This window comes from Fusarium proliferatum, assembly GCF_900067095.1.
Source record: "Fusarium proliferatum ET1 genome assembly, contig: FPRO_scaffold014, whole genome shotgun sequence".
Lineage (NCBI taxonomy): Eukaryota > Fungi > Ascomycota > Sordariomycetes > Hypocreales > Nectriaceae > Fusarium > Fusarium proliferatum.
The window spans coordinates 292394-320357 of NW_022194803.1; the positions used below are offsets into that span (position 1 = coordinate 292394).

Here is a 27964-nt window from a genome sequence, read left to right on the forward strand (position 1 = left end):
TCGAGCAACTTCGGTTCGCACGTCCCAGTTAACCTTGAACCAAGCATAAAAACAAGATGATCGCCCAGAGTATCGTCCCGTTACTTCAGCTATCCTCATTCTTTCATTCGTTTTTTTATTTTTAGAATATCACTTTCGTTTTTTCACTCGTTACAATGGGTCTCTTCAAGTCTGCGACTATTGCCCTCCTCGCCGCTGGCGCTCACGCACTCCCTCAGGCCGTGACCCAAACAGCTGATGCCCCAGCGGCAGCAGAGACATACACCGCGAATCCCAACATCGGCCCTGGCGGCTCCAACTTCAAAGACTCAGCGCACTTCCGCATCTACGCTCGTTCCGCCGATGCCACCGCCCAAGCGATCGACATGCTCGAAGCAGCGTACGAATGCTTCGTCGGAACGCTAAAGTGGCGATCGCCTGGTCTTTCGTTCAACGATGAGACTGATTCTGGACCCAAGTACAAAACTAATGTCTACACTGTTGGCGATTTGGGCAGTGCGGCGGGTGTGATGCATAGTGATCAGGCAACGGGCATGGCATATCTTGAGGTCGTTGATCAGTACCTTGCCGTTCCGGGTGTTACCGTTCATGAGTACGGTCATGGAATGCATTATCATCAGAAAGCTTGGGTTAATCAGGGTCGAACTGGTGCTTGGTGGGAGACTCTTGCGAACTGGGTGGCTGATACATACAAGACCTCCGACATTTGCGCACCCGCGCGAAAGAACCATAACCAGGAGACTGCACCCACTGAAATCGAGCTTAAGAAGGTCCTCGGCGATTCTCACCAGGTCATTGTCGATGGATCCGTCGATACTGGTAATTACTACCAAGCTTGGCCTTTCCTGGCTTACTTGACCTACAACCCTGATGACTTTGCCGGTCTGGGTCAAGACACCATTCGACAGCTGCAATTGCAGTACGAGAAGGACAGCAACGAGACCCCTCTTCACACTCTTGCTCGCGTTTCGCAGAACGCTACTGTTGGTGATATCGTCGGTCGCTACTGGGCTCGCATGGCCTACGTTGACATTGGCCATCCAACCGCCCAGGAAGTTTTCTTCCAGCAACGCGCTGATATCCCCTTCGCCAGCATGGAAGCTGCCGGAATGGGATCCTACAAGCCCAAAGCTGATCGTCAACCTCGCTACATGGGCGCCAACATCATTCCTCTCGATGTCGCGGGTACATCACTTGAGGTCAAGGTTTCCGCTGATGCTGAGTTCGTCGCTACTGTTGCTATCTACCGTGAGGGTGGCGAGTCTTCTTATGTTACGCTTACGGATGGTGCTGCTACTGTTCCTGTTCAGGCTGGTGATGATGTCAGTGTTGTTGTTGCCAATGCCCCTGCTAAGCTTATCCTGTACGACGGCTTTGATCTGAGTGCCGAGGTTTCTAAGGGCCTTGATTATACCATAAGCATTACTGGTGCTACTGTCAAGGCCTAAGCTCTTCAAGAGTGTTTTGTTCGTGTATATAGAGTTTATACTGTAGAGCAGTTAATATTGAATGGCAAGATAAGGCCTAGATGCCCACGTTATGCAATTGATTCGATCGGTCGACCGGTCGATCTGTCCCTTTTCAAGGCGCTCCCAGAAGACTATAAAACGTACGAGAATACATCGGGAGGAGCCCTCTCCTCTATACCCCCGGTCTCTAAGCTGATATCAGAAGTACTATCAGAATGAAGTCAAGCTAGAGGTATCCTAGCCAATCCATATCTTCCCAAACTAAATCTGTACCGAGATAGTCAAGTATGAAAGAATCTAACCCTTCAGGTAATGGGGAGGCACTGTTTTCCTCTGCACCCTTCGTATTATCCAACAGACCTTGGAGAAGCTTTCGACTGCGAGTGCAACCAGCGTCAAGTGGCTCCATCTGAGAGAACAGTTCAATTGCTTGACAAAGGGATCCGTAACACTCCAACTTATCTGCTTCTTGTTTGTCCGATATCAGCCCCAGAACGAGGACCAATGCCACCTGAAAAACGTTCCAAGCGCTGTTCCAGCAAAGGAACTGGTTTGGAACCCAATCCAGGACCATCAGATCGACTCCCTCCTTTGCAACCTGGATACATTTTCGTGCATGTGCTGCTTCACGGGTATTCTCTTGACCCCATGGCTTCTGACGCAGCGCTGTGATTAATAAACTTGGACGGTAAAGTGTGAGTCGAGTTGTGATCCATCGCCACCAAAGAATCGCTCGCGCAGTATTCACACTTGGCGGACATTGCTCACGGTGAGCCAGAAACATATGTAACGAGTCTTTCCATACAATAAGCTCGCGGTCGAATTCGTCAACTTCGTCGGGGCTGATCAGAGGTAATCGGGCGAGTCGCTGTTGTACCCGGGTCGCAATCCTACAAAACCTTTCACTGGCGGCGAGGGATATGGTTCCGTAATCCTAGGATGCAGCAATGCGTCTTAGCAAAGGCATCCAAAAGGCGGTCAGTGTGACTTACCAGATCTTGGAGGGCTGACATGGGCGAGGTCAACGTTATAGCTGGGTCCCAATATCCGTGACTAGGGCGTCCCAAAGTGGACGAGGCCCACGTATCCAGACACAGTATAGACCACCAAGTACGTATCCGCGTAGCTGTCGAGCCATTAGCGGGATGGCAAGCTGCATTCGTAGAGGGCTGCGAAGCCTGAACTCTATGCAAGCCCATTGCGACGGCCATCTGTAGGGTTGCTCCCATGACAGCAACCGCCATGTTCGGTTTGTTGAGAAAGTGAAGCACCATTCCACTATACAGAGCCAATGCTTGTACCATGTAGAGGTGACCGGAACCAAAAGAGTTGATGTTTAGATGAGGCAGAGCTCGCTTGTGAAAAGGGTTATGCGCGTTGAAGTGCATCGAGTCTGACGCCATTGAGCCCATAGCTAGCACCATGTTCATCAGAGCGAGCCATGGACCAGCTTCATCCTCTTCCGTATTGGATTGGAGATACCGCTGACGAAAGTCGGCTTCGTCTACCATTGGGATGACGGGATGGACATGGCTGAAGTAGGCGTTTATAAGCGGTATCTCATCTACTTGCAGGCAGGCCATGTCACTTGGACTAGCAGCCAAGGTTGATGGACTCCGCCAAGCTTCGGAACCCTTAGGAACTCGTTGCTGGACATGAGGAGAGAGATGGGCGATGACTTTCAGAATAGTAGGGACCGAGGATATACCCAAGTATGAAGCGTTGAGCGATTTTCGTGAGAAGGCAAGTCCGTTGACATCGTCTGCAACGCGGGACGTCTCGCTTTCGGTCTCGGATACTTCATCCCAAGTGAAGTTTTGTTCCACAGACGGTTCTAAAACCTGCAGATGATCCTGCGGCTCGGTGTCGGTAGCAGGTGTAGGTGCCTTGGAAGCTTGCAGTCGTATCAGCAACTGCTGACGGGTCATGCAGGAGAGTTCCTCAAGTGAGCTGGAGGGGAACAACGCTTCGATGACCTTCCGGGCCTTGGCATAACTCTCGGTAAGTTCGGCGTGAGATCTGTTAGTTCAGCGTCAGAGCAGGCCCCCCACTTGTTCAGACGCGCGCGCTTACTTTATAGATACATTGTGTCTCTTTTTCCTAGCAGGATAATGGCAGAGATGTGGAACGAGGTAGTAGACGCACTGCCGACAGGGAAAGGTCTGGCCTTCGCATTTGACTCGACGACGTCTGCATTCGGCGCAGGATGAATTGGCCCGGGGCTGTCGGCCGGTTGTCTCGGAGACAAAGGGGAGTTCCATGGTTGACATTTGGCCCCAGATTCAATGAGAAGAGTTCCGGGTGGTGATAAGAGACATGGACGGCAAAGGAGAAACCTTTTGTCGACAGATTAGAGGCTTGGGCTTAAAGCTGGCTAGGCACAGAGCGAGCATCGCGGGCGCAACAAGCTTAGGCAACAGTTTAAGTCGTGACTTGGTGGCGCACCGACGGCACCAATGAGGCTTTTTGCTATACACGAGCCTGTTTCAGAACTCGGGACATCAAGGTAAGGCAGATAGCATCCACTATTCGGATCCGAATTTCACGGACACTCTCGATAGTTGGTGATGCTCATCTGCCGCTTGACAAAGAAAGAGTACCGAAATAAATCACAAATCCTTCTAAATAAAGTTTAATCACCCAAGAAGGCTCCAGCTACATGAGAAACCTCGGCAGTGTCTCGCCATGAACAAGCTATACCGAAGGGGGAAAGTCATCGGAGCCGCCAATTGGTGGCACTAGTGAGGAAATACAGAATTCCGTCTTAGCTCACGGCATGTCCGAAGCTAGCTTGTTAAAGAGCTGTATATACAGATATGGTCCTACTATTTCCTTAGCAAAAACAACTTATAAAGAACTTAAATTGAAGCCGGTAATTCAAGAGCTGCCGCCGTTGTTTTAATTTGATTGCAGTTAATTAGCATCCGAAACTAAGAACGATTTCCAACTGGATCCAGGTGAAGAAGACGCTACAAGCCAGGATGCAGTAGGGTAAACCGTAGAAAACATCAATGTTATCTACGAACAAGTACAATTACTATCCAGGCCGCCCTTCTGTTGCATAAACTGGCTCTTCCTGAAGCCTTCATTTGTCTATAAAAAAAAGAATTCTCTGGAAAATCCAGATCGTTCAACAAGAATTGGGCCTTGGCATCGTTGGGATGATAAAGCCGTAAAAACTGGTCGTATGTCCAGAAGTGCTCACCACCAAACGGTTTAACATCAAGTTCGTTGGTCCCAACAAACGGCTCTTGCATCATAGAAATTACCCGCGAGCGATTGATGATCTTGAAACAGATGAAGGGTATCCTATTACCTATTACTTTGACTAGGTCCGGGTGGAAAACTGTTGGGACGTTGTCCGGGGTGCCAACGCCTATGTCGTAATGTTTCACTTTTCGGCCCGAAGCCAGATCAATGATATATGTTTCAGCAGTCATGTTATCAGATCAATGAAAAAGACAATGGGAGCATAGAATGGGGGTATATAGGCCCGTGAGTGGTGTGTTTCGAGTGACATTGGGGTCTAAAACGATTCTCCAATACCACCTTGTTTCCTCTCATGATCACCGCTCAAAAGCCCCAATCCCGTACAACCTACGTCAATATGCCACGTTACATTTGTTTCTCACATATCAGTGGCCACCATATCATTCCACCACCAACAAGCCAAGCACAAGAATGCAACCCTCTACCACGTATATTCCGACTCTTTAGGGTGACGGGCTAATGCGGCAGTTCGGAAATCTGTAACCCCGTCCTAGTGCGGGTCCACACCATCGTGAGATCACTACCGCTTCGAGTCTTCCCCGCATGCCCGTCCTCTAATGTTATAAGAAGTAGTTACAGTTGCGATGTATATCTCCAGGCGATCGACCTGTAGTATCCACACTCTTAACTTTATCATTCAATCACTCAACCTTCACCATGTCCAAAGAGCTTGACCAGTCTCACAGTGAGCATGTCCATGATGCCAGCAACGAAAAGAAAGAAGCAGTGCAGACCCCAGAAGCCATCGCGACCGCGCTCAACAATGTGGGAGCTCCCTCATTATGGGGCAAAGGGCATCTCAAGCTGTACATGGCTTGCGCGCTCATCTACCTGTGTTCGACCATGAACGGTTACGACGGCTCACTCATGGGTTCAATCAATGTTCTCTCAGAATATCAGGAATACTACGGGCTGGGTGATACTGGGTCGACCTCAACTGGCTTGGTATTCTCCATATTCCAGATTGGACAGATGGCGGGCGCCTTGTTCACCTGGATATGCGACTGGAGGGGCCGCAAATTGACTCTCGCCGTCAGCTCGTTCCTCATCTGTGTATCTGCTATCTTCACTGCAGTAGCCCCGACTTTGTCTTCGTTTATCGCCGCGAGATTCCTCCTCAGCTTCTTTTCGACCATCAACACCGTCGCTGCGCCGATGCTTCTCGTCGAGATTGCTCCTCCTCTACAACGAGCTACGGTTGCGGGAACGTATAACACTTTATACTATATGGGAAGCATTATTGCCACATTCAGTATGGTTACCCTGGTTTTAACTCAAGTTGATCAATATTACTCACTGGATACTAGCAATGTACGGTGCCAACATCCATTTGAGCGGCAACATCAAGTGGCGTCTTCCCCTCTGGCTGCAGATGCTCTGTCCCGGACTCGTCTGCCTCGGTAGCTGGATGTTGCCCGAGAGTCCGAGATGGCAGGTTGCTCAAGGAAGAATTGAAGCAGCCCGCGAGTTCATTATCAAGCATCACGCAAACGGCGACGCAGATCACCCGATTGTCGCCATTGAAATGCAAGAGATTGAGGATTCACTTGTTGAGGTTCGAGGCCGTTCCCAGTGGGCTTGCTTCGATCTACGAAGCCTTTACAAGTCTCGCGCTCGCCGATATCGAATTATGCTCGTCATCGCCATGTCTTGGTTTGGTCAGTTTTCCGGCAACAACGTTTCGAGTTACTATCTCCCATTGATGGTGGAGAATGTCGGGATCACTTCTACGAACATGGTGCTTTTGTTGAATGCGTTCTACGCACTCTCTGGATGGGTGGCTGCTACAATTGGAGGTAAGTAAAACCCACAAAGAAGGGTGGCAACTTGTTTAGCTTACAATCATGGATCAGCTCGTCTACACGATATTGTTGGAAGACGCAAGATGCTGATGGGCTCGTGTTTGAGTATGTCTATTGCGCTCGCTATTGTTGCCGCCACTGCAGCAGAGTATGAGCGATCGGGTAGCACACCTTCAAGTTCAGCAAGCATTGCGTTTATCTTTATTTTTGGGGTTGTCTTTGCCGTCGGGTTTACTCCAATGCAGCCCATCTATCCAGCAGAGGTTTTAGCTAGTGAGTCTCCTACTGCCTGACATGACCTATCACTGACACAGACAGATGATATGCGAGCCAACGGTATGATGGTCTTTATGATCACCTCCGGCTGCGCAGGGTTCGTCAACACTTTCGCAGCTCCGGTTGCTATGAAGAACATTCGGTACTGGTTGTAAGTGCATCTTTGAAGCCACCCTATAAACAATGTCCCTAATTAACACTTCATGATACAGCTACGTGTTTTTTGTGTTCTGGGATCTCTTTGAGTTTACCTTCATCTACTTTTTCTTTGTCGAGACCAAGGGCCGGACATTGGAGGAACTCACCGCTGTATTCGCAGCCAAGAATCCACGCAAAGCGAGTACCCGCCGGATCTCAGAGCCTGACTGTTAGACAATCCACAACGATCAGCTCTCTAGGAGGTTAAATTATGAATCTGATAGCTATAGTATTAGTGTATCTAGCAGATATGCCAACGACAACTATGTAAGAGCACTAGTACATCAGTGGGTGATAATAATTGTGAGGCGCCAACGGGGAAAGAAGTGAATGGCAAATCCAGGATGATCTATTGATCAGTAGATCTCCCTGTTAACAATCTTTATACACCTGCTACTGTACTTTTAGTTCATAGAAAGTTGAAGGTACTTTAGATCATTATCCCTCTAGTTCTGGTTGGGAGAATACAATGAGCTCGCTATGCTTACTCTTACGATACTATGAAGAAGAAACCGCAAGACGGTGGAGCTAATGATTAAAGTTTATCCTTAAACATGTTTCTTTTTATTAGGGGTTAATGAGAATAAGGAGATCATGGCGAATATGGTGCTAGTGGCCCATGAGCACTAAGCCGGACTTTCATATTCGCGTCCAAGCTGCTTCCAAGAGCCGATTGATCCTTGTCCCGGCAGACCAGATTTGATCTCCGAGACTCTGCTACACGCTAGAGTGATATTTTGTAATTCCGTTCAGGGTCACCCGAAAGCCAAGAGTGCAAACTGTTCGCTAATACCCCGCGATCTACGAAAAGAAGGTCAAAATCCGGGGAAGATCTGAAGGTCACGATGTCAAGTCGATCGATTCGTGAACGGAAGAAGCAAGGGTCTCCAGCTTCCGATGCTTAATTAAGATCTAATCAAGAACATCACAACCCTTTCCCGCAGTCCACCCTGGTATTCCCGACTCAGCACCTACGGATATCACTAGAGCGTTAGCTTGTCGCAGGTAGATTTGGACGCTGGGACCAAGCTCGGGCCGTTTCTTTGACCCTTGGGCCAATGTAACCTTCAGGAGCTGGTGACGTCCATACTGTAGTTAAACTCCTATATAAGATGAGATTACGACCACTCGAGCTTCCAACATCAGTACCTTCATAAGCCTTGAATCATCCTGAAATACCCCCACACATTTGAGATCAATGAAGAGCTTCAGTCTTCTCGCATTGGGTCAGGCTCTGCTTGCAGCAGCCACTCCTCATGGCTCCAAGCTCCCCGCCCGCCAACAAGGCAATAGCTTCGCAGGCGTAAACTCCTTCTTCCTCCATGCTTTCAAGCAGTAAGCTTCAACTATTCACGTAACAATCAGGATGTCAACTGACATCCGTACAGGCAGGATAGATTGGATGTCCTGGATGCCATCAAAGATGCAAATCTGAAGGTCCTACGAATCTTCATTTCACCAACTGGCCAGAACGCCAAGGATACCGGCTCAATCGCAATGCCTGACATTGAGCCCCAAACTGTGGGTGTCTGGGACGACACTCAGCTCAAAGCCATAGATCAGCTCATGGTAGAAGCTCAGGCCAGAGGCATCAAGCTTACCATCGCGATCCATGATCGCTACCAGCTCGGCTGCTGGGGAAGCGATGCTTACGTGTCAAAGTACAAGCTGCCTGCAGTAGATTGCAACACTCAGCCGGCTAGCGCCAACAACGTCGAGTTCTGGTATTCTGACAAGAATTGTATTTCCGATTTCCAGAACCGTATCCGTCATGTTCTTGAACATAAGAATACACTGATCAGCGGGAGCCCAGCGTGGAAAGACCTGAATAGCCATATCTTTGCGTTCAATATCCAGAATGAAGGGCAGGGCCATTTGAATAACAATATCCCTCCTCATCCGTCGTGGTGGTGCGATCGAGCTGGCTTCATGCGGGGTATTATGGGTAGCAGCAAGGTTCTGATCTCCACTGGTAAGTCATCACGCACACAGAGTTCTCAATTCCATCGCTAACGCAAGATCTTAGGTGGCGGTAATGAATTTCCCAACTCAGATATCCCGGAGAACTGGGCCTGCAAGGCCTTGGACCTCGTCACCATCCACTCCTACAGTGGTGTCAACGAATTCAAGAACAAGGGCCCAGTTGCGCTGCAGCACGCCAAGAGCGCCAACAAGCTCATGCTCTTTGAGGAGTTTGGTGCCACTGGGAGTAGCAAGTCTACCACCGTCGGACAGCATATTGAGGTATTTAATGGTCTCGGCGTGCCGTGGATGCCCTGGCAGATCAGCAAGCCTGGAAACAAGGCGAATGATTATGAGTTTTGGACTGATGAGCCTACTTATGATGTCGTTGAGGATGGCTCGAATGACGCTTTGGCAAAGAGCGCTGCGCAGACGTGGTCTATCTAGAAGCTATGAGGAGCGTTGAGTCTGGTCAAGCGGAGTTTCAATCAACACGAAGAGACCAATTTTACTGTAAGTAAATACGGTGCGGACGTTGTTCTAGTTCTCTCTCAATTAAGATTGCAGTCAATGGCTCATGGCTATTTTCGTAAAAGCTCGTATCAGGTCCAATTATCTTGGAAGCTCACAACAGACTAAGGAGCGTGGCGTCAATAGCCAAGTATTTCAGCCTTGTAGCTCAATTTAATGACACTTGTAGCTAGTGTACCGGTCGATCGGCACACCAAAAGCTAATAGCCTCTCACTAGGATTCAATGGTTCCAGATTTGCGAAATTACAAGCCCCTTGCCCACGATCTATAAACAAAGATCTGTCCCCCAGTCTTGGCACTGCATTCATCACAATCGTTCACTCGTTTCTTCGCTGACCCCATTCACTCGTTTTCATGATGCGTTTCTCACTAAAGACCCTGTCCCTTTTCGTGCTCTCGTCCCAGGCCGGTTTCGCCCTCGCGGGACTCTGCAAACCATCGACGACTACAACAGCGGCTGCGACCACCACCACCTCCTCTGTCCCCGAAGGAACCCCCATCGATGCCGTCCTCTCCGATGGAAGTGTTGTGAATACTTACCTCAACGACGTGTATCTCAGCGATCAAGGAAACACCCCCGCAACCTTCATCCTCGAGCCGACAACCGGTCGCCTCACCACGAACATTGGTGGCATCACATATTACCTGCAAACTGTTATCCCGCTTGGCCCTCAACTCTCATTCCAGTTTGACACCTATCAAAACATTGTGAACAATCAGTACCGATACTTTGTCAAATGCGACGTTGTCGCGGGCTTTCTGTCGTGCGCTTCTGAGAGTGGCTCGACACCTGTTTATTGGCACATTGAGAGCAACAACATTTTCTATGGCAATCAGAACATACTCACTGGCGTCACTACTGCCCAGTTCAGGTTCCAGTAGAGCGGGCTATAGAGCGACTTGTGTCGAAACGCTTGCCTAGCAATTGGTGATGTGTGGAGGAACACATGGGCACTGGTGCGCTGTACAGGGGAATGAAGACCGTTCATCAGTTGGGGCTTTTGAGTCAGAATTATTTCTCATTCATTGTATATAATTCAGGAAGTAATGTCGCTGCTTCAATAAGTGATTGCGCTTCTCCTTTCTCGCTTGCATTTTCTCTTTAGAGTCGAGAGCTGTCTGGGACTCATAGGCCCTGGATTCTCAGTCAACTCTGTCCTCTAACCGTCCGTTTCCATCATTTCCTCCTCCGTTTCCACCATTTCCTCCTTTGTTTCCGACGTTTCGGGTTTCTTATCACGGTAAATAAGCCAGCCGATCGTAGGCTGATGACGATATCCACGGAAAGTTGCTGGGTTAACAATACCTGACTCGTTGCGGGAATGCGCGAGTAAACCTCCAACCACAGTACAGTCCATGGGACCCTGACCAAAGTCGACTCGAATAGGTATCGTTGCAACAGCAGAAGGCATTTCAATATCGAATGTGAAACCTCCCGGTTGTATAAGTTTCCGCGGGTCGAAGAAGTTAAAAAGCCAACCACTCATCCGTCCGAAGCTGTCTGCTTTCAGCATATCATCCCAGAATTCCCCCTATGGTCCAGGGTTTAGCACATCGATTACAATGTGAGTGGTCGGAAAGTGGGAAAAGCTACCAACTCGTAGCAAGTTGTCCAGAAACATCAAATGATGTGATATCGCAACCGCCAGTTCCGTGGACAGGTTTCTGAGATCCTCGAAATTTCTCCGCAGTTTGTACCAGTCCTCTCTACCTCCCGCTATAATAATAGCCCCGCGATTATAAGCCGCCACGGGCATGTTGAATTTCCGATGGTGTTGAACTTGGTAATTTGTGCCGAGTAGTATGAGAGCGGCCGCCCCGGTTTCCGATTCCGCGGTGGTGCTGAAACGGGGAAGAAGAAGCTTCGCGGCCTCAAGACCAAACTTTTTTAAAACCATATCGCATAAGCTATTCACTAAAGCTTTTTTGTCTCTGAGTTGTTCGTTCAAAAAGCTCGGGATCTCCTGTGTTTGCCGAGGTTGAAAGACTTGGTAGATGTAGGATTTCAGCTGTGCAAGAACAGCAAGCCAGATATGATCCACCGAAAAGATAAGTCCAGATTGCCTGTCGAAGACATCTGCTGCAGCCCAGATGAACCCATTCTGAGAGGCCACGATTTGGGAAGGGTCACCCTCGAGGTGAAGATTGAATACGCCATCACTTTTTTTGTAGTCGTCGGGAGATATCCTTTGGAGGATTTCAGCCCCGCGTATCGCGGCGACTTTGGGATCGTTGAGGTTCGTTGTTTGTATTGGCGTATCCATCATCGCCATGTTGGATATGTGTTTAAGTGGAAAGATAGTTGAAAGTGCTTTGTTGGGTTTTGTTCTGGTGTGTTATTGATGACGGGGATGATGAGATGATGAGAGAGGGAGAAAGATTGCGGGAGTGACTGGAGAAAGAAACTTTGAGTACGTTGTTCCATCAGAGGGGCAAAATAAGTATCGTGCTTTCCATTTCGACGAGAACTCGAGAAGAAATCTGGTGTTTTGAGAAAGCGCTGGCTCGACTTCTTTCTCACCTCTGATCAACCCATCAGCCTAACAGGCAAGCGTACCTGCATTCTGATGGTAGGCTTTTGAAGCCAGTGGAAGGAGATAATCGCAGTTCAATTACAATGCTCAGGGCCATTCCATTCGGCTACTCATTCTTCGTGAGTTGGTGCAAAAAGAATGCCAGATGCTGTTGCACGAGGTCAAAAAACGGTGTTTGGTGGAGTCTAACCACCTGCGTTGGACGAACAGGGAATCGAACCCTGGACCACTCCCAGATGCGAGCATCTGATGGACGAAACTTGCTAAGGGAGTATTATACCACTAAACCATTCGCCCGGAATTGTTGAGCGATTGTGTCAAATTGCTGTCTACATTGCGCGAGCAATACTGGTGCTGTGGAAATTGATCGGCTATCGCGAATGCCTTCTGTTGACTGGAGCAGTAGCCATTGAAGTTTACAGTGATGATATTGGTATTTCGAGTCTTTTCTGGAGATTGAGTTTTGTAACGGATTGAAACTTTGGGCGAGAGAGTTTATGGTTGAATAGTATTGGCTTGCACCGTTGTAACGGTGATTTTACAAAGTTCAAACATCATCACAAAAGAGTTATACACATCAGCCCAAAACTTTTGCAATAAACAAAAAATCACTAGCAATCTACCAAAAAAATACAAAAACTCTTCTATACACTTTTCCCCTTACTGCGCAGCAACCATCGCCGCAGCAGGCTTAACCTCAACCTCAACATCGTCAATCTCCATCTGCAGGGTAATCTTCTCCCAAACCGCCGAGTTACCCAACTCCTCAAACGTATCCTCCACCACCCTCGCCGTCCTCTCCACAATCTCATCAACATCCTCCTTCGACACGATAAAGGGCGGACAGATCAGAAAATGATCTCCACTGTACCCATCATATCCTCCGTTAGCGTTGAACAGCGCGATTTCGTACCCAGCGCTCATTCCGCGCGTGTGCAGCAGGCCATTGAGCCCAAGATCATACGGGAACGGGGTCTTGGTCTTTTTGTTGGTCACGAATTCAACGGCCCAGAAGAGTCCACGCCCGCGGATGTCGCCCACGTATGGCATCGGGAGGAGGCGCTCTTTGAGCTTGGTGCCGAGATACGCACCCATTGCGTCGACGTGCGAGAGCATGTTTTCGTCGCGGATGATTTGTTGGACTTTGAGGGCGGCGGCGGCGGCTTGGGGATGGGCCATGTAGGTTTGACCGTGGGCGAAGCCCTTGCCGCTCTTTTGGAAGGACTCGACGAGCTTGGAGTTGATCATGACTGCAGAGACAGGAGCGTATCCCGCACCGAGACCCTTACCGACGACGAGAATATCAGGGACGACATCTTCCTGCTCCCAAGCATGAAGAGTGCCTGTACGACCCATTCCGCACATGACTTCGTCAAGAATAAGAAGAGCGTTGTACTTCTCGCAAACAGCCTTCATAGCAGGGAAATATCCCTTCAACGGCATAGCACAACCGCTCGCCTACAAAATCAGATCAGACCATACCAGGACAAAGATAAGAGACGACTTACACTCCCTCCAACAGTCTCAGCCACAAAAGCGCAGACCTTCTCAGGTCCAATTCTCAAAAACTCATCATCGAGCTCCTGGGCAAGACGCGCAACATACGCCTCGTCGTCTTCACCGACACGCTGTCCTCTGTACGAACTACACGCGGACACGCGAGAAGAATTCTGCGAGATCAACTGCACGAAGGGATCTTTTCGCACTTTGAAGTCACCCAGCGTCAGCGCACCGAGCGTAGCGCCGTGCCATGCTCCCACACGAGCTATGAAGTGGCTTCGCTCAGTCTGAGGGATAGCGAGGTGCGCAAAGTGCGTTTTCGCAAGCTTGAGCGCGACTTCGACGGCTTCAGATCCTAAGCATCAATTAGCACTCCGTCATCCACGAGGCAAAAGTGTAGAGGCTTACCTGATCCGCAGAGAACAGCCTTGGACATTTGGCCATTCGTAGACTCGACGAGGAAGTCTGCAAGATCTTCCGCCGCCTGCGTCTTGTAGAAACCAGGATGACAGTACGGAACATTCACAAGCTGTTCTGCAACAGCTTTCTGAACGTCCTTGTTATCATAGCCCAGACACGCAACAGCCGCTCCACTCGTAGCGTCGAGAATCTTGCGTCCATCGCTAGTATTCAGATAGATCCCATCTGTCGACTCAATAAGAGCCGCGGGATGTTTCTGAAAGTTTTTGTAAAGAAGACTGTTTGTAGGCGCCATGATGTGATGCTGGAATGTTGATGAATTGAGATTTCCATTGTGTCGCGTGCCTTACTTCTTATATACCTCGATGAATATCAGAGATGTGTTCATTACTCTCCTAGCTCTTGACAATCATTGATAGACAGACGCGAAAATGTTTCGATAAGCCTTAGTCTCCGTCGTGGCTGACCAATATTACCAGGTATGTAGTGTAATGATCCTTTCTGGCGGGCCGCATGAGCCAGGGCCACAGCAAGAAGCAAGGCGGTGTCTTATACCCAGCCTCCAATCACTCCCTCTCGTCCCATTCTACAGCATGTTTTTGATCTACGTCAAGTGTGAGACACGGGCCAAGAAAACTATTCGATGCTGTCTCATCTCAGCTGCAGCTGCAGCGTCGATCTTTGCTGCTTACAGCCCGCCCTTGGGAAAAGCGGCACGGGCGGTTGCACCCAGAGGCGCAGACAGCTACTTTAAGGCCTTTCCCATCTTTACTCCTCGCATCCTTTTCACCATCTTTATCTCTTATTGGATATTCTTTGTTTATATCGCTTACTTTCTAGAATTGCTGAACTGCCGAGAGTGGAGAATGGATGTCCCGTTCAAGGATGTTGTCTTTGATACGGCAGATCCTCATGGATCAGCCCTGTCGCTTCTTCCGCTCCTGTTCCCCGATCGGAAGATCGACGAGATGCGTGTTTCCGCTTTGACTCAGGGCACGACAAATGGCGTGAGTATTGCCTCATACAGACCTCCCCTCTACCAAGTACACGGGACTTTTTCGCTAAAAAGCAAAATTGGCAGCTTTTCAAGGTTACCATCGATGCAAGCACGGCAGACGCAGTGCTGATCAAGGTCTACGGAGATGGCACGGACATCACCATTGATCGTGAGAGTACGTACCCATCCCCCCAATGCCCTGCTCCCCGAGAGTCTGCCACTCGTCTGGAACTTCCGTCTTGGATTCGTGTCTAACGTGACATGTCGCGACAGAGGAACTCAGGGTGCACAAGCTCCTGGCTGAGCGTCAACTGTCTTCATCTCCACTGGTCCGCTTCAGCAATGGACATGCCTATCAGTTCATCTCTGGGCGAGTCTGCTCTGAAGGCGACATGTCTGAGACCAGAATTTTCCGCGGTGTTGCGAGGGAGCTGGCTCGGTGGCACGCGACACTTCCTACAGCGGACCCTGAGGACGTCTTGACCTACAAACCAGGCGTTTGGTCCACCGCGAAGAAATGGCTGGATGCTATATCCAAACATCCCCACCGATCACAGGCCGAAATTGATGATATGCATGAAAAGTTCAAGTATCTAGCCGATGCCTTGTTGTCAACTGACGTGTCAGAGCCCTTGGTGCGTCGTTGGATGTATTTTGCTTGTCTGTCACTAACCCGCACAGGTTCTCGCTCACGGCGACCTTTTGTGCGCAAACATAATTGTACAAGAGCCGGATGATGGCATTGATGTCGCATCAGTTCGGTTCATTGATTACGAGTATGTCATACCCTGCTCTGCAAATGTCCCCAAACCAGAGACACTGAACCACCCAAAGACACGCCACATATTGTCCTCGGGCCTTTGAACTAGCAAATCATTTCGCTGAATGGACCGGCTTCGAATGTGACTACACTCTGCTCCCCAAGACATCAACCCGACGGGCGTTCATCGCAGAATATCTGACGACCTACACCGAACTCTGTCGGGAGCACAACATAGACGTCCCGACTGTCGATGATGCTGCTGTGGATAATCTAATGCGTCAAGTCGATGATCACAGAGGTTTTCCAGGGTTCTATTGGTAAGTTGACATGCTGTCTCACAGGCAGATACGTGTGTGGTGGTACAGGACAAGACACTGATTACACTGCTGCGACAGGGGTCTCTGCGCTCTCATCCAGGCTGAGACAGCGACCGGAACTATTGATTTCGACTACGCGGGATATGCCGCGAAGCGCTTCGGAGAATACGAGGACTGGCGCAGTGTACGGGAGGGAAATAGTCCATCTTTGTCCATGAGGGAGAAAGCCTGGTCAATGCCGTAGACTTGACACCCCCACAGTAAGGCATCAGCGGGCGAGACAAACATTCATCGCCTTAGACAGAATACGTACTACAAGTAGACGACAGAAGAGAAAAAGTCAGACACCTACCTAAACTTGATTGGTCACACGCCGTGCAATGTATGACTCGTCTTGGCCAAAGGGAGCCTCTGGCACGCGCACAGCAGCACATGATGGGCCATGATTCGTCTACGTAGCAGTTCCCCTTTGAGAAGAGGCGCTTTTTTTTTCTTTTCCCTTTTTTTTCTCGCCTGCTTCGGGGAGAGCTGACGCAAAAGCCAAGCCTAGCCCGATCGCATGATCTAGAACATGCATGGGCCGTGCGAGAGAAGATCGACCATCTCAAAAATGATGGGGAGAGAAGAGAAGATATCGGAGAATAAAAAATTCTGCTTAAATGAGGCGAACACTAGAACTGACCATATCAACCTCCTCTCCTCGGGGTTTCTTGGTCTTGTACATATCCCCTTTTTCTTCAGTGCTATCATGGCGGTAACTGGTCGTTTCCTCTCTAGCATCGGCGCCGATGTTTTGTGGCGGTCAAGCCGAGACCTGAAGATCCTCATCCTTCTCCGCTTCATCCGCCTCCTCGGCTATGGAGGCACGACGCTTGTTCTGGCGCTGTATCTCAACGCGCTGGGATTCCACGATGCACAGATCGGTCTTTTCATGACGCTGACCCTCGTGGGTGACCTTGCTATTAGCTTTATCCTCACTTGGGTCGGCGATCGTGTTGGTGTGAGATTGACTGCCGTTGTTGGAGCGCTGTTGATGAGTGCTGGAGGCGTGGCGTTTGCGTACTTTGAGAATTTCTGGCTGCTGCTTCTTGCGAGTATCGTTGCTGTTATTAATCCAAGGTATGTTATCCCTTTTTGTGAGAGTGAGCGAGGAGACTGACGATGTAGTGCGAATGAGATTGATCCCTTCAAGGCAATTGAGGAATCAGCGATTGCCCGCCTCAGCACAGCACATACATGTAATGACATGTTTGCATGGTGGTCTATGCTGGGCATGTTCGGCACAGCAGCAAGTAATCTCCTCACAGGCTGGCTCATCAACGCCCTCGAAGACAACGGCATGAAAAAGCTAGATTGCCACCGCATGATCTTCCTCGGCTACGCCGGTATCGGCCTCCTGAAGCTCATGTGTTCACTCCTCCTCAGCTCCGAAGTCGAGCAAATGCCCCTCCAAAAAGAATCCTGCTCAACCCCCCAATCCGGCATCCTCACCCCCGAAGAAGAATTATCCGATGATGAGACTGCACCTCTTCTTGACGATAACAGCTCCGGCTACGGCGCCGTCCCCCAAACACAAGTCCAAGTCCTCGCCGCCGCACAGGAGAAGCGCCTCTTCACTCCAGCGTCGTTCGACTTCATGTGGAAGCTCTCGCTCGCGCTGATACTTGACTTTGTGGGCTCTGGCCTCGCACAGATCTCGTGGATGACATACTTCTTCAAGCGCGAGTACGACATGCCAGAGGGAGCGCTGGGCTCTGCGACCTTCACCGCCGGCATTATCTCCTCCGTGCTGAACCTCGCGTCGTCACCGCTGTCACGCGCCATCGGACAGGTGCAAACCATGGTGCTATGTCACACGGTAAACTCCATCTCACTGCTCATGGTGTCTGTGCCGGGGAATAAGTACATCGCGCTTGTGATTTTCATCTTTAGAATTGTTACGCGCGAGATTGATAATGCGCCTAGACAGGCGTTCATTTCGGCAGGGGTTTTGGACCATGAGAGGACTTCGGCTATGGGCGTTGTTAATATCACAAAGACGATTGGCAGTTGTCTTGGTTTGTACATCACGGGTTTGTTTGCGGGCTTGGATAAGTTCTGGCTTGCGTTCATTCTGGCTGGTGCACTTAAACTGTCCTACAATGTTTTGATCCTGGCATTCTTCTGGAAGAGGCGTTGAAAAGTATATCATTGTTATTTTACGCATCGTTGTCACTGCATAATTTGTGTTTTTGCATCCTGCATTAGTTAGATTGGTCTAGTCCTGTACCTCGATATCCCAATGGTAGCAAGACCTGTGCTCAACAAGTTTCTCAATATTTGTGCTCTGATAAGGCCCATTCCAACCACCAGGTTCCAGTCGTCATATCCACGACATACTGCGATACCGCTCCGCCGTATCAACTTCATTTCGCGGAGTCGGCCCATGCCGTGCCGCTGTATCAAATGCAATGAAACATATCTAGAACAAGATTAGGTGGCCTCAACACATCTGCCGGCTGAACTCACCGTTCAACATGGCATGATTTGGTATCTGTACAAGGCATTGGGTGCATCCCTGGATACTGCATCTGCGTCAACCCAATTACTTCTCACCACTGACTGAACTATTGATCTGACTTCAGCCGTCTGTGCATGCATATTGAGGTTCCCTTGCTGATCTACTTCAGCTGAATTGGGCCGAAAGTGGCTTGCTGACATCCCCCATTAAGGATGTGATTGATGCCCTGCACTCATCCCCTCGATATCACATTCGTAAGCTCCAAATTGGTATATCCTCCTCATTTCTGTCTTACATGGTGTGCACCTATAATACCCTCAGGGTCTCTCTCATCTACCGTCTCCTTCTCTCATCCAATCTCACAAGCTTCTCCAAGTCATTTCCATTGGTCAATCCTTCACTATGGACCATCTTCTCCATCTCGATACAGACGTCGTCTGTCTCCTCGCCAAACTAAACTCCTACGACTATATCATCGTAGGAAGCGGTTTCGGTGGAGGTCCTTTAGCTGAACAGCTTGTATCCCAACAATACAAAGTCTTGCTGATTGAGCGTGGCCCTGTCATTTTCTCAACCCATGTTCTCAATACCTCTCGCCCTTACTTCAACCGCGGCGCAAGCAACTCCCCCGAGGGCAACGAGCGCGTATATGACGCTGTAAAGGCCAAAGTACAATGCACCGACCGCTCTGACAGTTATGTCGGCGGTCCCGTGTATTGTGTCGGTGGACGATCTAATCTCTGGGGTACTTGGATCCCAGAAATTGGCGATGAGACTCTGGGTGCTTTCTTCCCGACTGATGTTGTTGATTACCTCAAGGGCGAAGATGTCCAAGGATATAAAAAGGCCTTTAGATACCTCACTGACTCACAGCCTGGCGACGTCATCTACCCAGAGGGCGACGGCAAGCATGAAGTTAGCGCTTCAGAGATTGGCGACGCAAATGAGATGCTGAACAATGCCCTGTCTGGCTCACAGTTCGATCTCATGCCCATCGCAGCGCAGTTCAATGCCCCTGCACCGTACAAGTTCGCCCAAGGTGCATACAGCACTACCTTGGGTATCATCAATCGCATGTACGCCAACGACCAGTATCTCTCTGTCCTCCTCAACACAGAGGTCATAGCTGTTCAGCACACTGCTAGTAACACCTTGTGAGTACACCCATTGATAGATCGAGCACCCAAGCTGACCACGAAGGCGCAGCAACAAAAGCGTCAACGCTCTCAAGATCAGAGACAAATCCACCAACACCATCAAAGAGCTCTATGTCGGCAGAGCCAAAGTCATCCTTTCCGCTGGCACAATCGGCACCGCCTCCATCGCCCTCAACAGTGGTCTCGACCACCTCAACCCTTTGGTCGGCAAAGGTCTTATCGACCATAACGTATGCTACGTGCGCTTCGCCAAACAAAAGTCCGACACCGTCACCTCGAAGCCCCTCAATCTCAAAACACACCTCAAAGTCGGTGGCGAAGAATGTCTCGTCACAGTGACGATCAATGCGAATTTCTTCTTGGCCGGAAGTTCCGCGACGCTCAACACGACGCATTTCTATCGTCGTGATGGGACCCTCATGAGTCCTACTAAGGATGCGGCTGATGAGAAGGAGAACTTCGATACCATCTGTGTGCTATTCGAGTTTGTTGGAAAACTTGATGATGAGAATTCTGTGCTCAGCCTTCCGGGCTTGGATCCCGTGCTGGATATTCGCCGACCACCGATCAAGCATGAGGTTCAATGCGCGATGGAGGATATAATTCGTCGAGTTCGAGATGCCTTTGTTGGGCTGAAGCCTAACCAAGCTACGTATGCCGACCCAGGAGTGTGTCCTGATCCTGGACTCAGACCGCAGCATCTGGGCTTCGGAGTGTTTTCTCACGAGTGCGGAACGATGAGAATGGATGGACCGAAGGGAGCTGGCGTTGTAGACTCTAACCTCAAGGTCAAGGGCCTTGATAATCTATGGGTTTGTGATCTTTCGGTTTTGCCTGTTAGTCCTGAAGCCAATCCCTCGTTGACTCTGGCGGCTCTTTCACTGAGACTGGCTGAGCATCTGTGCGGTAAGAATCATTGAGGCAGAAGAAGGTTTTGCCTCCGAGAATCAGTAGGATGAGTGGTATTTTTGCATAATAGTTATCTAGATTGATACTGAAGGATTCATTCATTTGTAATCTAGGCTGCCTTTGATGTCATTCGTCCGTGAACCCCGGCCGAAAACCGGTCGCAGAGCCTAAACTCCAAAGACATTCGGCCGAAGTTCGGATTTAACATTGCGAATATCCATTTATTTTCGGTTCTTTAATTCTATACATAAGATGTCCTGTATCTACACTCTTTCTTCACTCAATCTCAACTCAACTCATCTTCATCCTTCATAAACCAAAGTCCGACAACACCTTCGTTCGTGCCCCAAGCCTAGCCATGTCCGCGCAACAATTTGCAAAAGATCAGCCTGAAGGCTTCTCTAACCGCATCGAAAGAGTTGCCATTGTCGGAGTAGGTCCGATTTGTCACTTATTTACTCGTCACTCTGACATTGAGTAGGCCAGTGGCCGACAAGGCGCCCAGATAACCGAGCAACTCCTCAAGACTCGAAAACACGCCATCACTGCCCTGACTCGCATCGGCAGTGCTTCGAAGTTTTCAGATAAGATTCAGACTATTCCTGTCGATTATGAAAATGAAGTATCCGTCGCATCGGCTCTCAAGGATCAACAGCTTCTCATCATTACCCTCGCCGTCAATGTCGACCCCGAAGTCCATCATCGCATCGTCCGTGCAGCTGGAAAAGCCGGCGTCCGCTACATCATCCCCAACATCTACGCTGCGAATGTGGTCATTGAGAACCAAGGTTCCGTTGACGATTTCTTCCCGGCTGCACCGCCAATCAATCTCCTCAAAGAAATCGAGCGCGTTGGTGTCAGCTCTTGGATCCTTCTCGTGGGAGGCGTCTGGTTCGACTACAGCCTCCCTTCCGGAGAGTCTTTCATGGGCTTTGACATCGACAACCGCAAGGCTACGTTATTTGATGACGGCGAAGCAAAGATAAACACTAGCACTTTGGCTCAGTTTGGTTGTGCCGCTGCTGCCATTGCCAACCTCAAAGAGTTCCCGGACAATGAGGCCGATGAATCCCTGAGTATCTCTCAATTTCGAAACAAACCTGTGTATCTCTCGAGCTTTTATGTCAGCCGGAAGGATGTTCTGAAAAGTATTCAGCGAGTCACAAGCACAACAGATGCAGACTGGGCGATAAAGTATGAGAGCAGCGCTGAGCGAATTGAGAATGGCAAGGCGATGGGGAGATCTGGTAATATCATGGGACTTGTGCAGGCTTATTACTCCTTCATCTTCTCACCCGAGGGTCAGAAGCTGAAGACCCAAGACAAGCTACACAACGGACTGCTTGGGCTTCCGGTGGAGGACTTGGATGAAGTGGTCAAGGATTGCGCCGAGAAGGCGGAGAATAAATTTAGACCACTGTGACAGGATATCTGTGAGGAAACTTTGACCCAATTGAATGCAGACTCAGGAACGGAATATGAATGCAACATAACTGTGGACTTTGTTATTGTAATTCCAGTGAGGAGTAATGTACTCAGACCAATTGCCAACCGCCAGCTGGCAGGTGTGAGCATACAGCCTGATAGGAAAACTGACCACCAATCACTTGCGCCAAACGGTTTTTGCAGCAGCCTGAAAGTACCCAATTACCAACAGGTGAGACAGATTACTTCTCTCCATCCACAGCGCCAGCTTCAAGAGGCACAAACAAACTCAACCTTCGAACTTCAAACTTCTGTGGCGCCATGTCGTTCGGCTTCGGTGTTGGCGATTTTATTGCCGTTGGGGTACTGTGCTGGAAGATCTATTCGCGAGTCTACAAAGTGTCGCGCGACGCACCAGAAGAGCTCCAGGCCCTGATCCAAGAGTTGGGCAATCTCTCAAATACAGTGAACCTGCTCAACGAGGAAATACGAGATCATCAAGAGTGGATAAAACGGGCCGGAGAGAGACGACTAGAATATACGTGCAAAGTCATGAGTCAAGCCAAAGAGACGCTTCAGAAAATGGATCGACTTGCAGACAAATATGCGGAACTCGGCACGGGAGGTGGTTTGGAGGGTTCCAGGCGTTCATTTCGAATCCATTGGAACCGAGTCAAGTACGCATTGGAGGTGTCTAGCATCAACGAGCTTCGTGCGAAGGTTTGGATCCCCGCACAACCAAATGAAATTAAGCCTTAACGTTCTGTAGTTCATGTCTCACAATTCCCACTTAACACTTCTTTTGCAAGGTGCTCAAAAGTTGGTCTATTCTTATTCTTTCTAAAATACCCACTAACGAGCAAGTTCATCTTTGGAACGGATTGAGAAACAACAATCAAAAACGGACATGAAGCTGGACGAGCTTCGGAACCTCATGATAGGCGACCGCAGTTCGCGCGAGAATCCTCTTCTGAACGGTCCGTTAGAGGAGGAAGTTCGAGCAGAGCTTAGCGCAGCATTCTTGCGAAGTGCAGAGACTGGTAATAGGCCTTGGGCCTCTATTGGGATAGACGACTGGCTACAAGCCGGTAAATGGTGGTTGTTAAAGGTACCAGGCAAATCAGTCATCACGCATTTCGCTGTCTAACCTTTGATCCAAACAGGCTCGTTCACAGATGAATCATCTAGCTCAGGGGTTGGCAGTTGAAGCTGAGGCCTATATCAACCTTCTCAAGGCATGTTGGATACTGATCGATATTGTCTCTATACATCCACAACGCATGCATTTAGGTGCATCTAACGACAGACGAAATGAAGACATCCGAAAACTCAGTCAGGTAAGAAGGTTTGATCTTTTTTCAATTCCGGTCTTTAGACTGACCATCTCAGACCGCAAGAAAAAGCTTGGAAAGCTTCCCTCGTTTCGATTTTCAACTCCACGATATTGAGGGCTATACCATGAATATATGGCTTCAAGAAGCACCCTCAGGCATAATTGCCCCTCGCCATCAGCCGAACTTGACTGGCAGTAATCATAGTTGGCAAACCTCAAACGGAGAAATTTTGTTTCAGTGGTAGGAGAGAATAATGCGATTGGCATACTCGTATCTGATCAGATTCATAGTTTCGTGGAGATTTGTAAGACGACCAAGAGCACCCAAAACCTCCCTGACGAATGTTTTCTTACGTTAGAGGTACCTCATGAAGGCATTTTTCTCAACTTCACTCTACAAAACTTCGCCGGCCAAACCGTCTCTGAGCTTACAGGGTAAGTATCGCAGGTTCCTAGGAGAGGTCAAAATGAAAGCTTACATTCTTTTCTTTAGTCAAGCCTGCTGATGAGTATTTTGACTTTCAGTCGCTTCATTTCGAGCCATGGGTAGAGTTTAAGGGTTCAGAAAAGAAAAGCCTAGTCCGACTCCTGAATGACCAAGGTAGGCCGTTCCTTACCATTACTAGTCAATTACTAACTTTTGTTAGACTCCAATGCCTTAGAGGCAATTCTTTGGGGGTTCCGGCTATTTGGTTCAGCATTTCACCCCATATCATTGAGCGTATCCATGGTTCATTCTGTTTCTGTGTTAGCCAATTGGCCGAGTCGAAATTGGCGCTCTCTGCTGCTTCCAGGCTATGACATTGGCTGCACATCCCAATCCGATTCGCCTACGTTACTTTTAAGGACAATCATTCTCGATCTAGCGGAGAAAGGCTGCGAGAAAAACATCTCAGGCTCGAAGTTTCTCGCTCAAGATCTGAGCGTCGAATTACCACCGGGTTACCGCGACTGGAAGGTTATCTGCTGGCACTGTGAGAAATTCGAGGACATCAAGCCGCTATTCAAAAAGTTCCATGTTCGAAATGATGTACACCGCTACTTGATTCAGACCGCATTTCTTCGACTTGACTGTAGTCTTTTGAGCCAGTTGGCGTGTTACATCAACTACGGAGATACATGGCGCCCTGATGATGTACTCATTATGGTCGAGGCTGCTCTGAGCTCAGAGGATGCTGGATATCTTCTATGGGTCTTGGACAATGTTGCTTCTAGTGTGATTTCTCGGCATCGGATTGCTATCCTCCGGTTAGTCTACAACAGCAGAGGCCTCAACCACATTGAAACCATGCTACAAAGATTCAATCCCCGCCCAGCAGACATCGCAGCAGCCATCTCCTGGTATCTAGTCTCTAACGACGAACAAAGTTTTGAAGGCTTCTTACAACTGATCGAAGACTGTGGCGGCTCTTTCAGCAGTAGGGCAGCTGAAGATGTGGATTTCACGGATTTCTATCCCACTTTTGTGTCCGGTTGCAGTCACTTGATAGAGCGCAAATGTTCCAACTCTCTGAGCCTCTATCTCAGTTCCTTTGAGAGGGTTGGCATTAATTTCCATGGTGTCCAAGGCCATGAAACCACCGATTCCTCTCAATTGGCTATTCTTCCGGCACTAGTCTCTCCAGATCCATCATTTCTTCGCATTCTACTGGAACGAGATGTCGCAGTGGTAGATATGGAACCTTTCGTTGTGGAGTACAACTCATGGAATGTGGCGAAGTGTCCACCGCGGCTAGAGTTGAGGGAGTTAGTTCAATATCCTTCCTTATCAATGCCACATTGGCCCCTCTACTGCGCTGTTATGCTTGTTTGCGATACGGAATTCCTTCACCTACTGTGTCAACATGGGGCATCGTTGCAACAAAAGCGCGAGGGTACGCAAGATCAGAAGACTGAGACACAAGGGATAACTCATCACCTTTCAAGCCTATCAAGTGTGTCAGATGCTCGACTGGAGTACATGGAGGCCCTCATGATTTGCCATGTACTTATTTGTGTCGGCACCCTGGGTAGGCACTTCCCTTCAAGACCTGCGAACTATTTCAGAGCAGTCGATGAGATGACGGACTATGAAGAGACTTGGAGTTGTATGGAGCGCCTTTTATATCGCGATAGCTTCTTCTCTGACTGTTTATGTCCATGTGGCTATGCCTTTCAAGGTGACTGGAAAAGGCGGCCTGACACACGCTCAAAGCTGATGTCTAGATACTCTGAGTTCCCACAACATTATTCTAAACACCTTCGGACACAGGAAACCTGGGACACATGGCGTCGCGATGCCTTAGAGATTCTGAACATGTAAACTTGGGTGGATTCAATTCTCAGATCCGATGCAAGACGATGCAGGTAAAGGGTAACCTTTGAAACTGTCAGCTGTTGGTAATTGCAGTATAGAAGAACTAAAATAGATCTATAAAGCTTCATTCGTATGTAAAACAGAGGAAGAGTAAGGATTGACGGCTTGACGTTACCTAATTCAGGTACTACCGCTTCTGTTCAGAACCTCCAAGCAACTTGAGCTCATGTACGAGAACAAAACGTTAGCTCTAGACCAGATATGGCATGCTACACGAGAGGACTTAGATGTAATAGTCAGGGTTTGTGTTGAGGGGACTAATATCGAGTCCATACCATCTCAAGAGGCTTTTCAGAGCAAACAATAATGACAAAGGCCCCCGAAAACTTCGCATGTATATTCATCCTTAACATGAACTCTAAACTACGAAAAGCGTCCTTGTGACCACCTTTTTGTACATGGGCGGGGCATCTTAAACTGGTTCTCCAAGAATCCTCATTCCATGGTTTCTGGCTCGTGCCTTGTACGACTCCGCAGCCATCGCAATCTTACCATAAGGAAGTGCTGACAGTAAGAGTACAACAGCGAGCACCGGCAAAGCAGTAGCGAAATAGACCCAGAACAGATCATGACCAGGGGAATAGCCATCAGACATACTAAAAAGACTTGAAACCCATGCCAAGGGAACAAACACGAGTGCCAAGAACGTCAGACGTTTTGTGTTTATAGCTTCTAAAATTGACCGTCGGGAGTCAAGCAGCTGAACGAGTGACGTCGCTACCATAACCATCTGCTCGAGAGATTGACTGTAGTCGTGGAGTTGGTCGCGAAGTGCGTTTATGTCTTTGAGGACACCACTCCATACCTCCATGTCATCCTCGCGCTGGATATGGGAGCTGATGACTTCTCCAAGAATGTTTAACTTTTGGTGGCTGCTCTTGCTGCGCCTTCTCCATCGCTGCAGGTCAACCAAGACCTCATCATGCATCCGACCTGTCTTGACTTGGTCGGAGTACTCATAGTACTTCGAGCAACGGCTGGTCAGGTACGTGTAGATATTCCACTCCGATAGGGTGATGTAGATTGGGTAGTATCCAATGCCGAGGATACTTGGGGATTTGAGATCTAGTCCTGGCGGTGGACTCGCCCGCAGGTAGTGTACGATGTTTTCCATCATGGAAGTCTTATCCCAAGTCTCACTAGAGGGTGATTTTCGGAAAGATGAAAAGCTTTCCGGTGCTCTGAAGTCTTCGAAACCGCCATGCGAAACACTTGCTTGGTATTTTGAGGTTCGACCACCGTCAACCGATTGGATAACGGACGTGACAGGAGGGTCAACGAGGAAGAGACCTACTTGTGTTAAGAAGTCGATGATAATTTGAAATATAATTACTCACAGATACGTATATCTCCAAAGGTCCTTATGATGAAAGAGCAGCAAGTTTGGGACAAGGCCAACCGTCCACCTGGCAAAGTGACCAGCCGACGGACATTTCGTGGCACATTGGACTGGGTCTTAAGGGCATATGGAACATGCTTCAACTCTTCGTCAGTTCCCCCTAGTGCGATGACCTTCTGGCAGTGGAGATGAATGTGATCTCTTGTTGCTATAACAGATGGCAATGTAGCAAGTGAAGGCGGCGGTGATGATTCCTCTGGGTTCTCAAAGCCTACGTGGATATAATCGGCGAAGAACAACGGGTCAATGTCCAGTTTCTCGCCAAGGAGAATGATGATACCAGGTGAGATACTCTCAACAAAGACAAATCTCGTTGAGCCTGGTGGTGCGGTCTTTACAAGCTTGGAAAGCTCATTCTCTGGCACATCAATGCGCTCGGGTTCCGAAGCGGGAGTGGTATAATCGAGATATGTAATCTTGCTTTTGCCAAGACTCTCATGTTGCAAGTAGTCTGAGAGGCGAGAAATACATGGGTTCGCTCGAGCACGAGACTCGACGAAAGATTGATAAGATGGGATAAGCATGGAAACAAATTATCGAAAGGCTATTGAGGAATCGCAAGTCATAGCAATAACTCTTGTGATGGCCATCTGAAAACGGACGATAATGGGGCCATGGCTGATTTTATGTGCGATGATTAGTTCTACCAAATCCAGCTTTTTCAACCATCTGACACTGCCTTGGAAATTCTTAGGGCGGAGTTATTAGACGTTGCACATTGATGTCCCTGTGACCAGACTTGAATGCTGGTTTCTGCACTTTATAAGCGGGGTAAGAAGATCAACGCCCCGCGCCTTGATTTTGAACGAAGAGCCAATGGATAGTCTGTCAGAAGACCCGAGGAC

General features: G+C 49.0%; 13 protein-coding genes and 1 non-coding gene across 14 annotated transcripts; 9 read left to right on the plus strand and 5 right to left on the minus strand.

The window, feature by feature from the left end:
• Positions 1-155: 155 nt before the first annotated feature.
• On the plus strand, positions 156-1448 carry FPRO_04089 (uncharacterized protein; the record flags this gene model as incomplete). The annotated part of the gene is made up of 1 exon (XM_031223788.1): positions 156-1448. The coding sequence occupies one exon, from the start codon at positions 156-158 to the stop codon at positions 1446-1448; it is 1293 nt and encodes a 430-aa protein (XP_031089113.1).
• Positions 1449-1695: 247 nt separating this feature from the next.
• FPRO_04088 (uncharacterized protein) lies at positions 1696-3730 on the minus strand (the record flags this gene model as incomplete). Its single annotated transcript, XM_031223789.1, has 3 exons — positions 1696-2403; positions 2462-3488; positions 3543-3730. The coding sequence occupies 3 exons, from the start codon at positions 3728-3730 to the stop codon at positions 1696-1698; spliced, it is 1923 nt and encodes a 640-aa protein (XP_031089114.1).
• Positions 3731-5396: 1666 nt separating this feature from the next.
• On the plus strand, positions 5397-7189 carry FPRO_04087 (uncharacterized protein; the record flags this gene model as incomplete). The annotated part of the gene is made up of 5 exons (XM_031223790.1): positions 5397-5991; positions 6047-6535; positions 6593-6814; positions 6860-6968; positions 7030-7189. The coding sequence occupies 5 exons, from the start codon at positions 5397-5399 to the stop codon at positions 7187-7189; spliced, it is 1575 nt and encodes a 524-aa protein (XP_031089115.1).
• Positions 7190-8213: 1024 nt separating this feature from the next.
• On the plus strand, positions 8214-9424 carry FPRO_04086 (uncharacterized protein; the record flags this gene model as incomplete). Its single annotated transcript, XM_031223793.1, has 3 exons — positions 8214-8350; positions 8404-8987; positions 9042-9424. The coding sequence occupies 3 exons, from the start codon at positions 8214-8216 to the stop codon at positions 9422-9424; spliced, it is 1104 nt and encodes a 367-aa protein (XP_031089116.1).
• A 442-nt stretch (positions 9425-9866) lies between these two features.
• FPRO_04085 (uncharacterized protein) lies at positions 9867-10391 on the plus strand (the record flags this gene model as incomplete). The annotated part of the gene is made up of 1 exon (XM_031223794.1): positions 9867-10391. One exon carries the CDS (start codon positions 9867-9869, stop codon positions 10389-10391), a length of 525 nt encoding a protein of 174 aa, XP_031089117.1.
• A 278-nt stretch (positions 10392-10669) lies between these two features.
• On the minus strand, positions 10670-11782 carry FPRO_04084 (uncharacterized protein; the record flags this gene model as incomplete). Its single annotated transcript, XM_031223795.1, has 2 exons — positions 10670-11041; positions 11108-11782. The coding sequence occupies 2 exons, from the start codon at positions 11780-11782 to the stop codon at positions 10670-10672; spliced, it is 1047 nt and encodes a 348-aa protein (XP_031089118.1).
• Positions 11783-12242: 460 nt separating this feature from the next.
• tRNA lies at positions 12243-12340 on the minus strand. The gene is made up of 2 exons: positions 12305-12340; positions 12243-12278 (listed from the first exon to the last, which is right to left on the minus strand). It is a non-coding gene; the product is annotated as a tRNA-Ala (tRNA).
• A 363-nt stretch (positions 12341-12703) lies between these two features.
• On the minus strand, positions 12704-14258 carry FPRO_04083 (uncharacterized protein; the record flags this gene model as incomplete). Its single annotated transcript, XM_031223796.1, has 3 exons — positions 12704-13501; positions 13552-13898; positions 13952-14258. The coding sequence occupies 3 exons, from the start codon at positions 14256-14258 to the stop codon at positions 12704-12706; spliced, it is 1452 nt and encodes a 483-aa protein (XP_031089119.1).
• Positions 14259-14556: 298 nt separating this feature from the next.
• FPRO_04082 (uncharacterized protein) lies at positions 14557-16284 on the plus strand (the record flags this gene model as incomplete). Its single annotated transcript, XM_031223797.1, has 6 exons — positions 14557-14970; positions 15045-15135; positions 15234-15595; positions 15642-15736; positions 15795-16040; positions 16119-16284. 6 exons carry the CDS (start codon positions 14557-14559, stop codon positions 16282-16284), a joined length of 1374 nt encoding a protein of 457 aa, XP_031089120.1.
• Positions 16285-16788: 504 nt separating this feature from the next.
• FPRO_04081 (uncharacterized protein) lies at positions 16789-18219 on the plus strand (the record flags this gene model as incomplete). Its single annotated transcript, XM_031223798.1, has 2 exons — positions 16789-17159; positions 17208-18219. 2 exons carry the CDS (start codon positions 16789-16791, stop codon positions 18217-18219), a joined length of 1383 nt encoding a protein of 460 aa, XP_031089121.1.
• Positions 18220-18942: 723 nt separating this feature from the next.
• FPRO_04080 (uncharacterized protein) lies at positions 18943-20617 on the plus strand (the record flags this gene model as incomplete). Its single annotated transcript, XM_031223799.1, has 2 exons — positions 18943-19694; positions 19741-20617. The coding sequence occupies 2 exons, from the start codon at positions 18943-18945 to the stop codon at positions 20615-20617; spliced, it is 1629 nt and encodes a 542-aa protein (XP_031089122.1).
• A 347-nt stretch (positions 20618-20964) lies between these two features.
• On the plus strand, positions 20965-22029 carry FPRO_04079 (uncharacterized protein; the record flags this gene model as incomplete). Its single annotated transcript, XM_031223800.1, has 2 exons — positions 20965-21039; positions 21088-22029. The coding sequence occupies 2 exons, from the start codon at positions 20965-20967 to the stop codon at positions 22027-22029; spliced, it is 1017 nt and encodes a 338-aa protein (XP_031089123.1).
• A 323-nt stretch (positions 22030-22352) lies between these two features.
• FPRO_04078 (uncharacterized protein) lies at positions 22353-25666 on the plus strand (the record flags this gene model as incomplete). The annotated part of the gene is made up of 9 exons (XM_031223801.1): positions 22353-22751; positions 22801-22850; positions 22896-23139; positions 23195-23368; positions 23421-23605; positions 23656-23798; positions 23858-23965; positions 24012-24612; positions 24733-25666. 9 exons carry the CDS (start codon positions 22353-22355, stop codon positions 25664-25666), a joined length of 2838 nt encoding a protein of 945 aa, XP_031089124.1.
• A 466-nt stretch (positions 25667-26132) lies between these two features.
• Positions 26133-27643, minus strand: FPRO_04077 (uncharacterized protein; the record flags this gene model as incomplete). Its single annotated transcript, XM_031223802.1, has 2 exons — positions 26133-27010; positions 27058-27643. The coding sequence occupies 2 exons, from the start codon at positions 27641-27643 to the stop codon at positions 26133-26135; spliced, it is 1464 nt and encodes a 487-aa protein (XP_031089125.1).
• Positions 27644-27964: the final 321 nt, after the last annotated feature.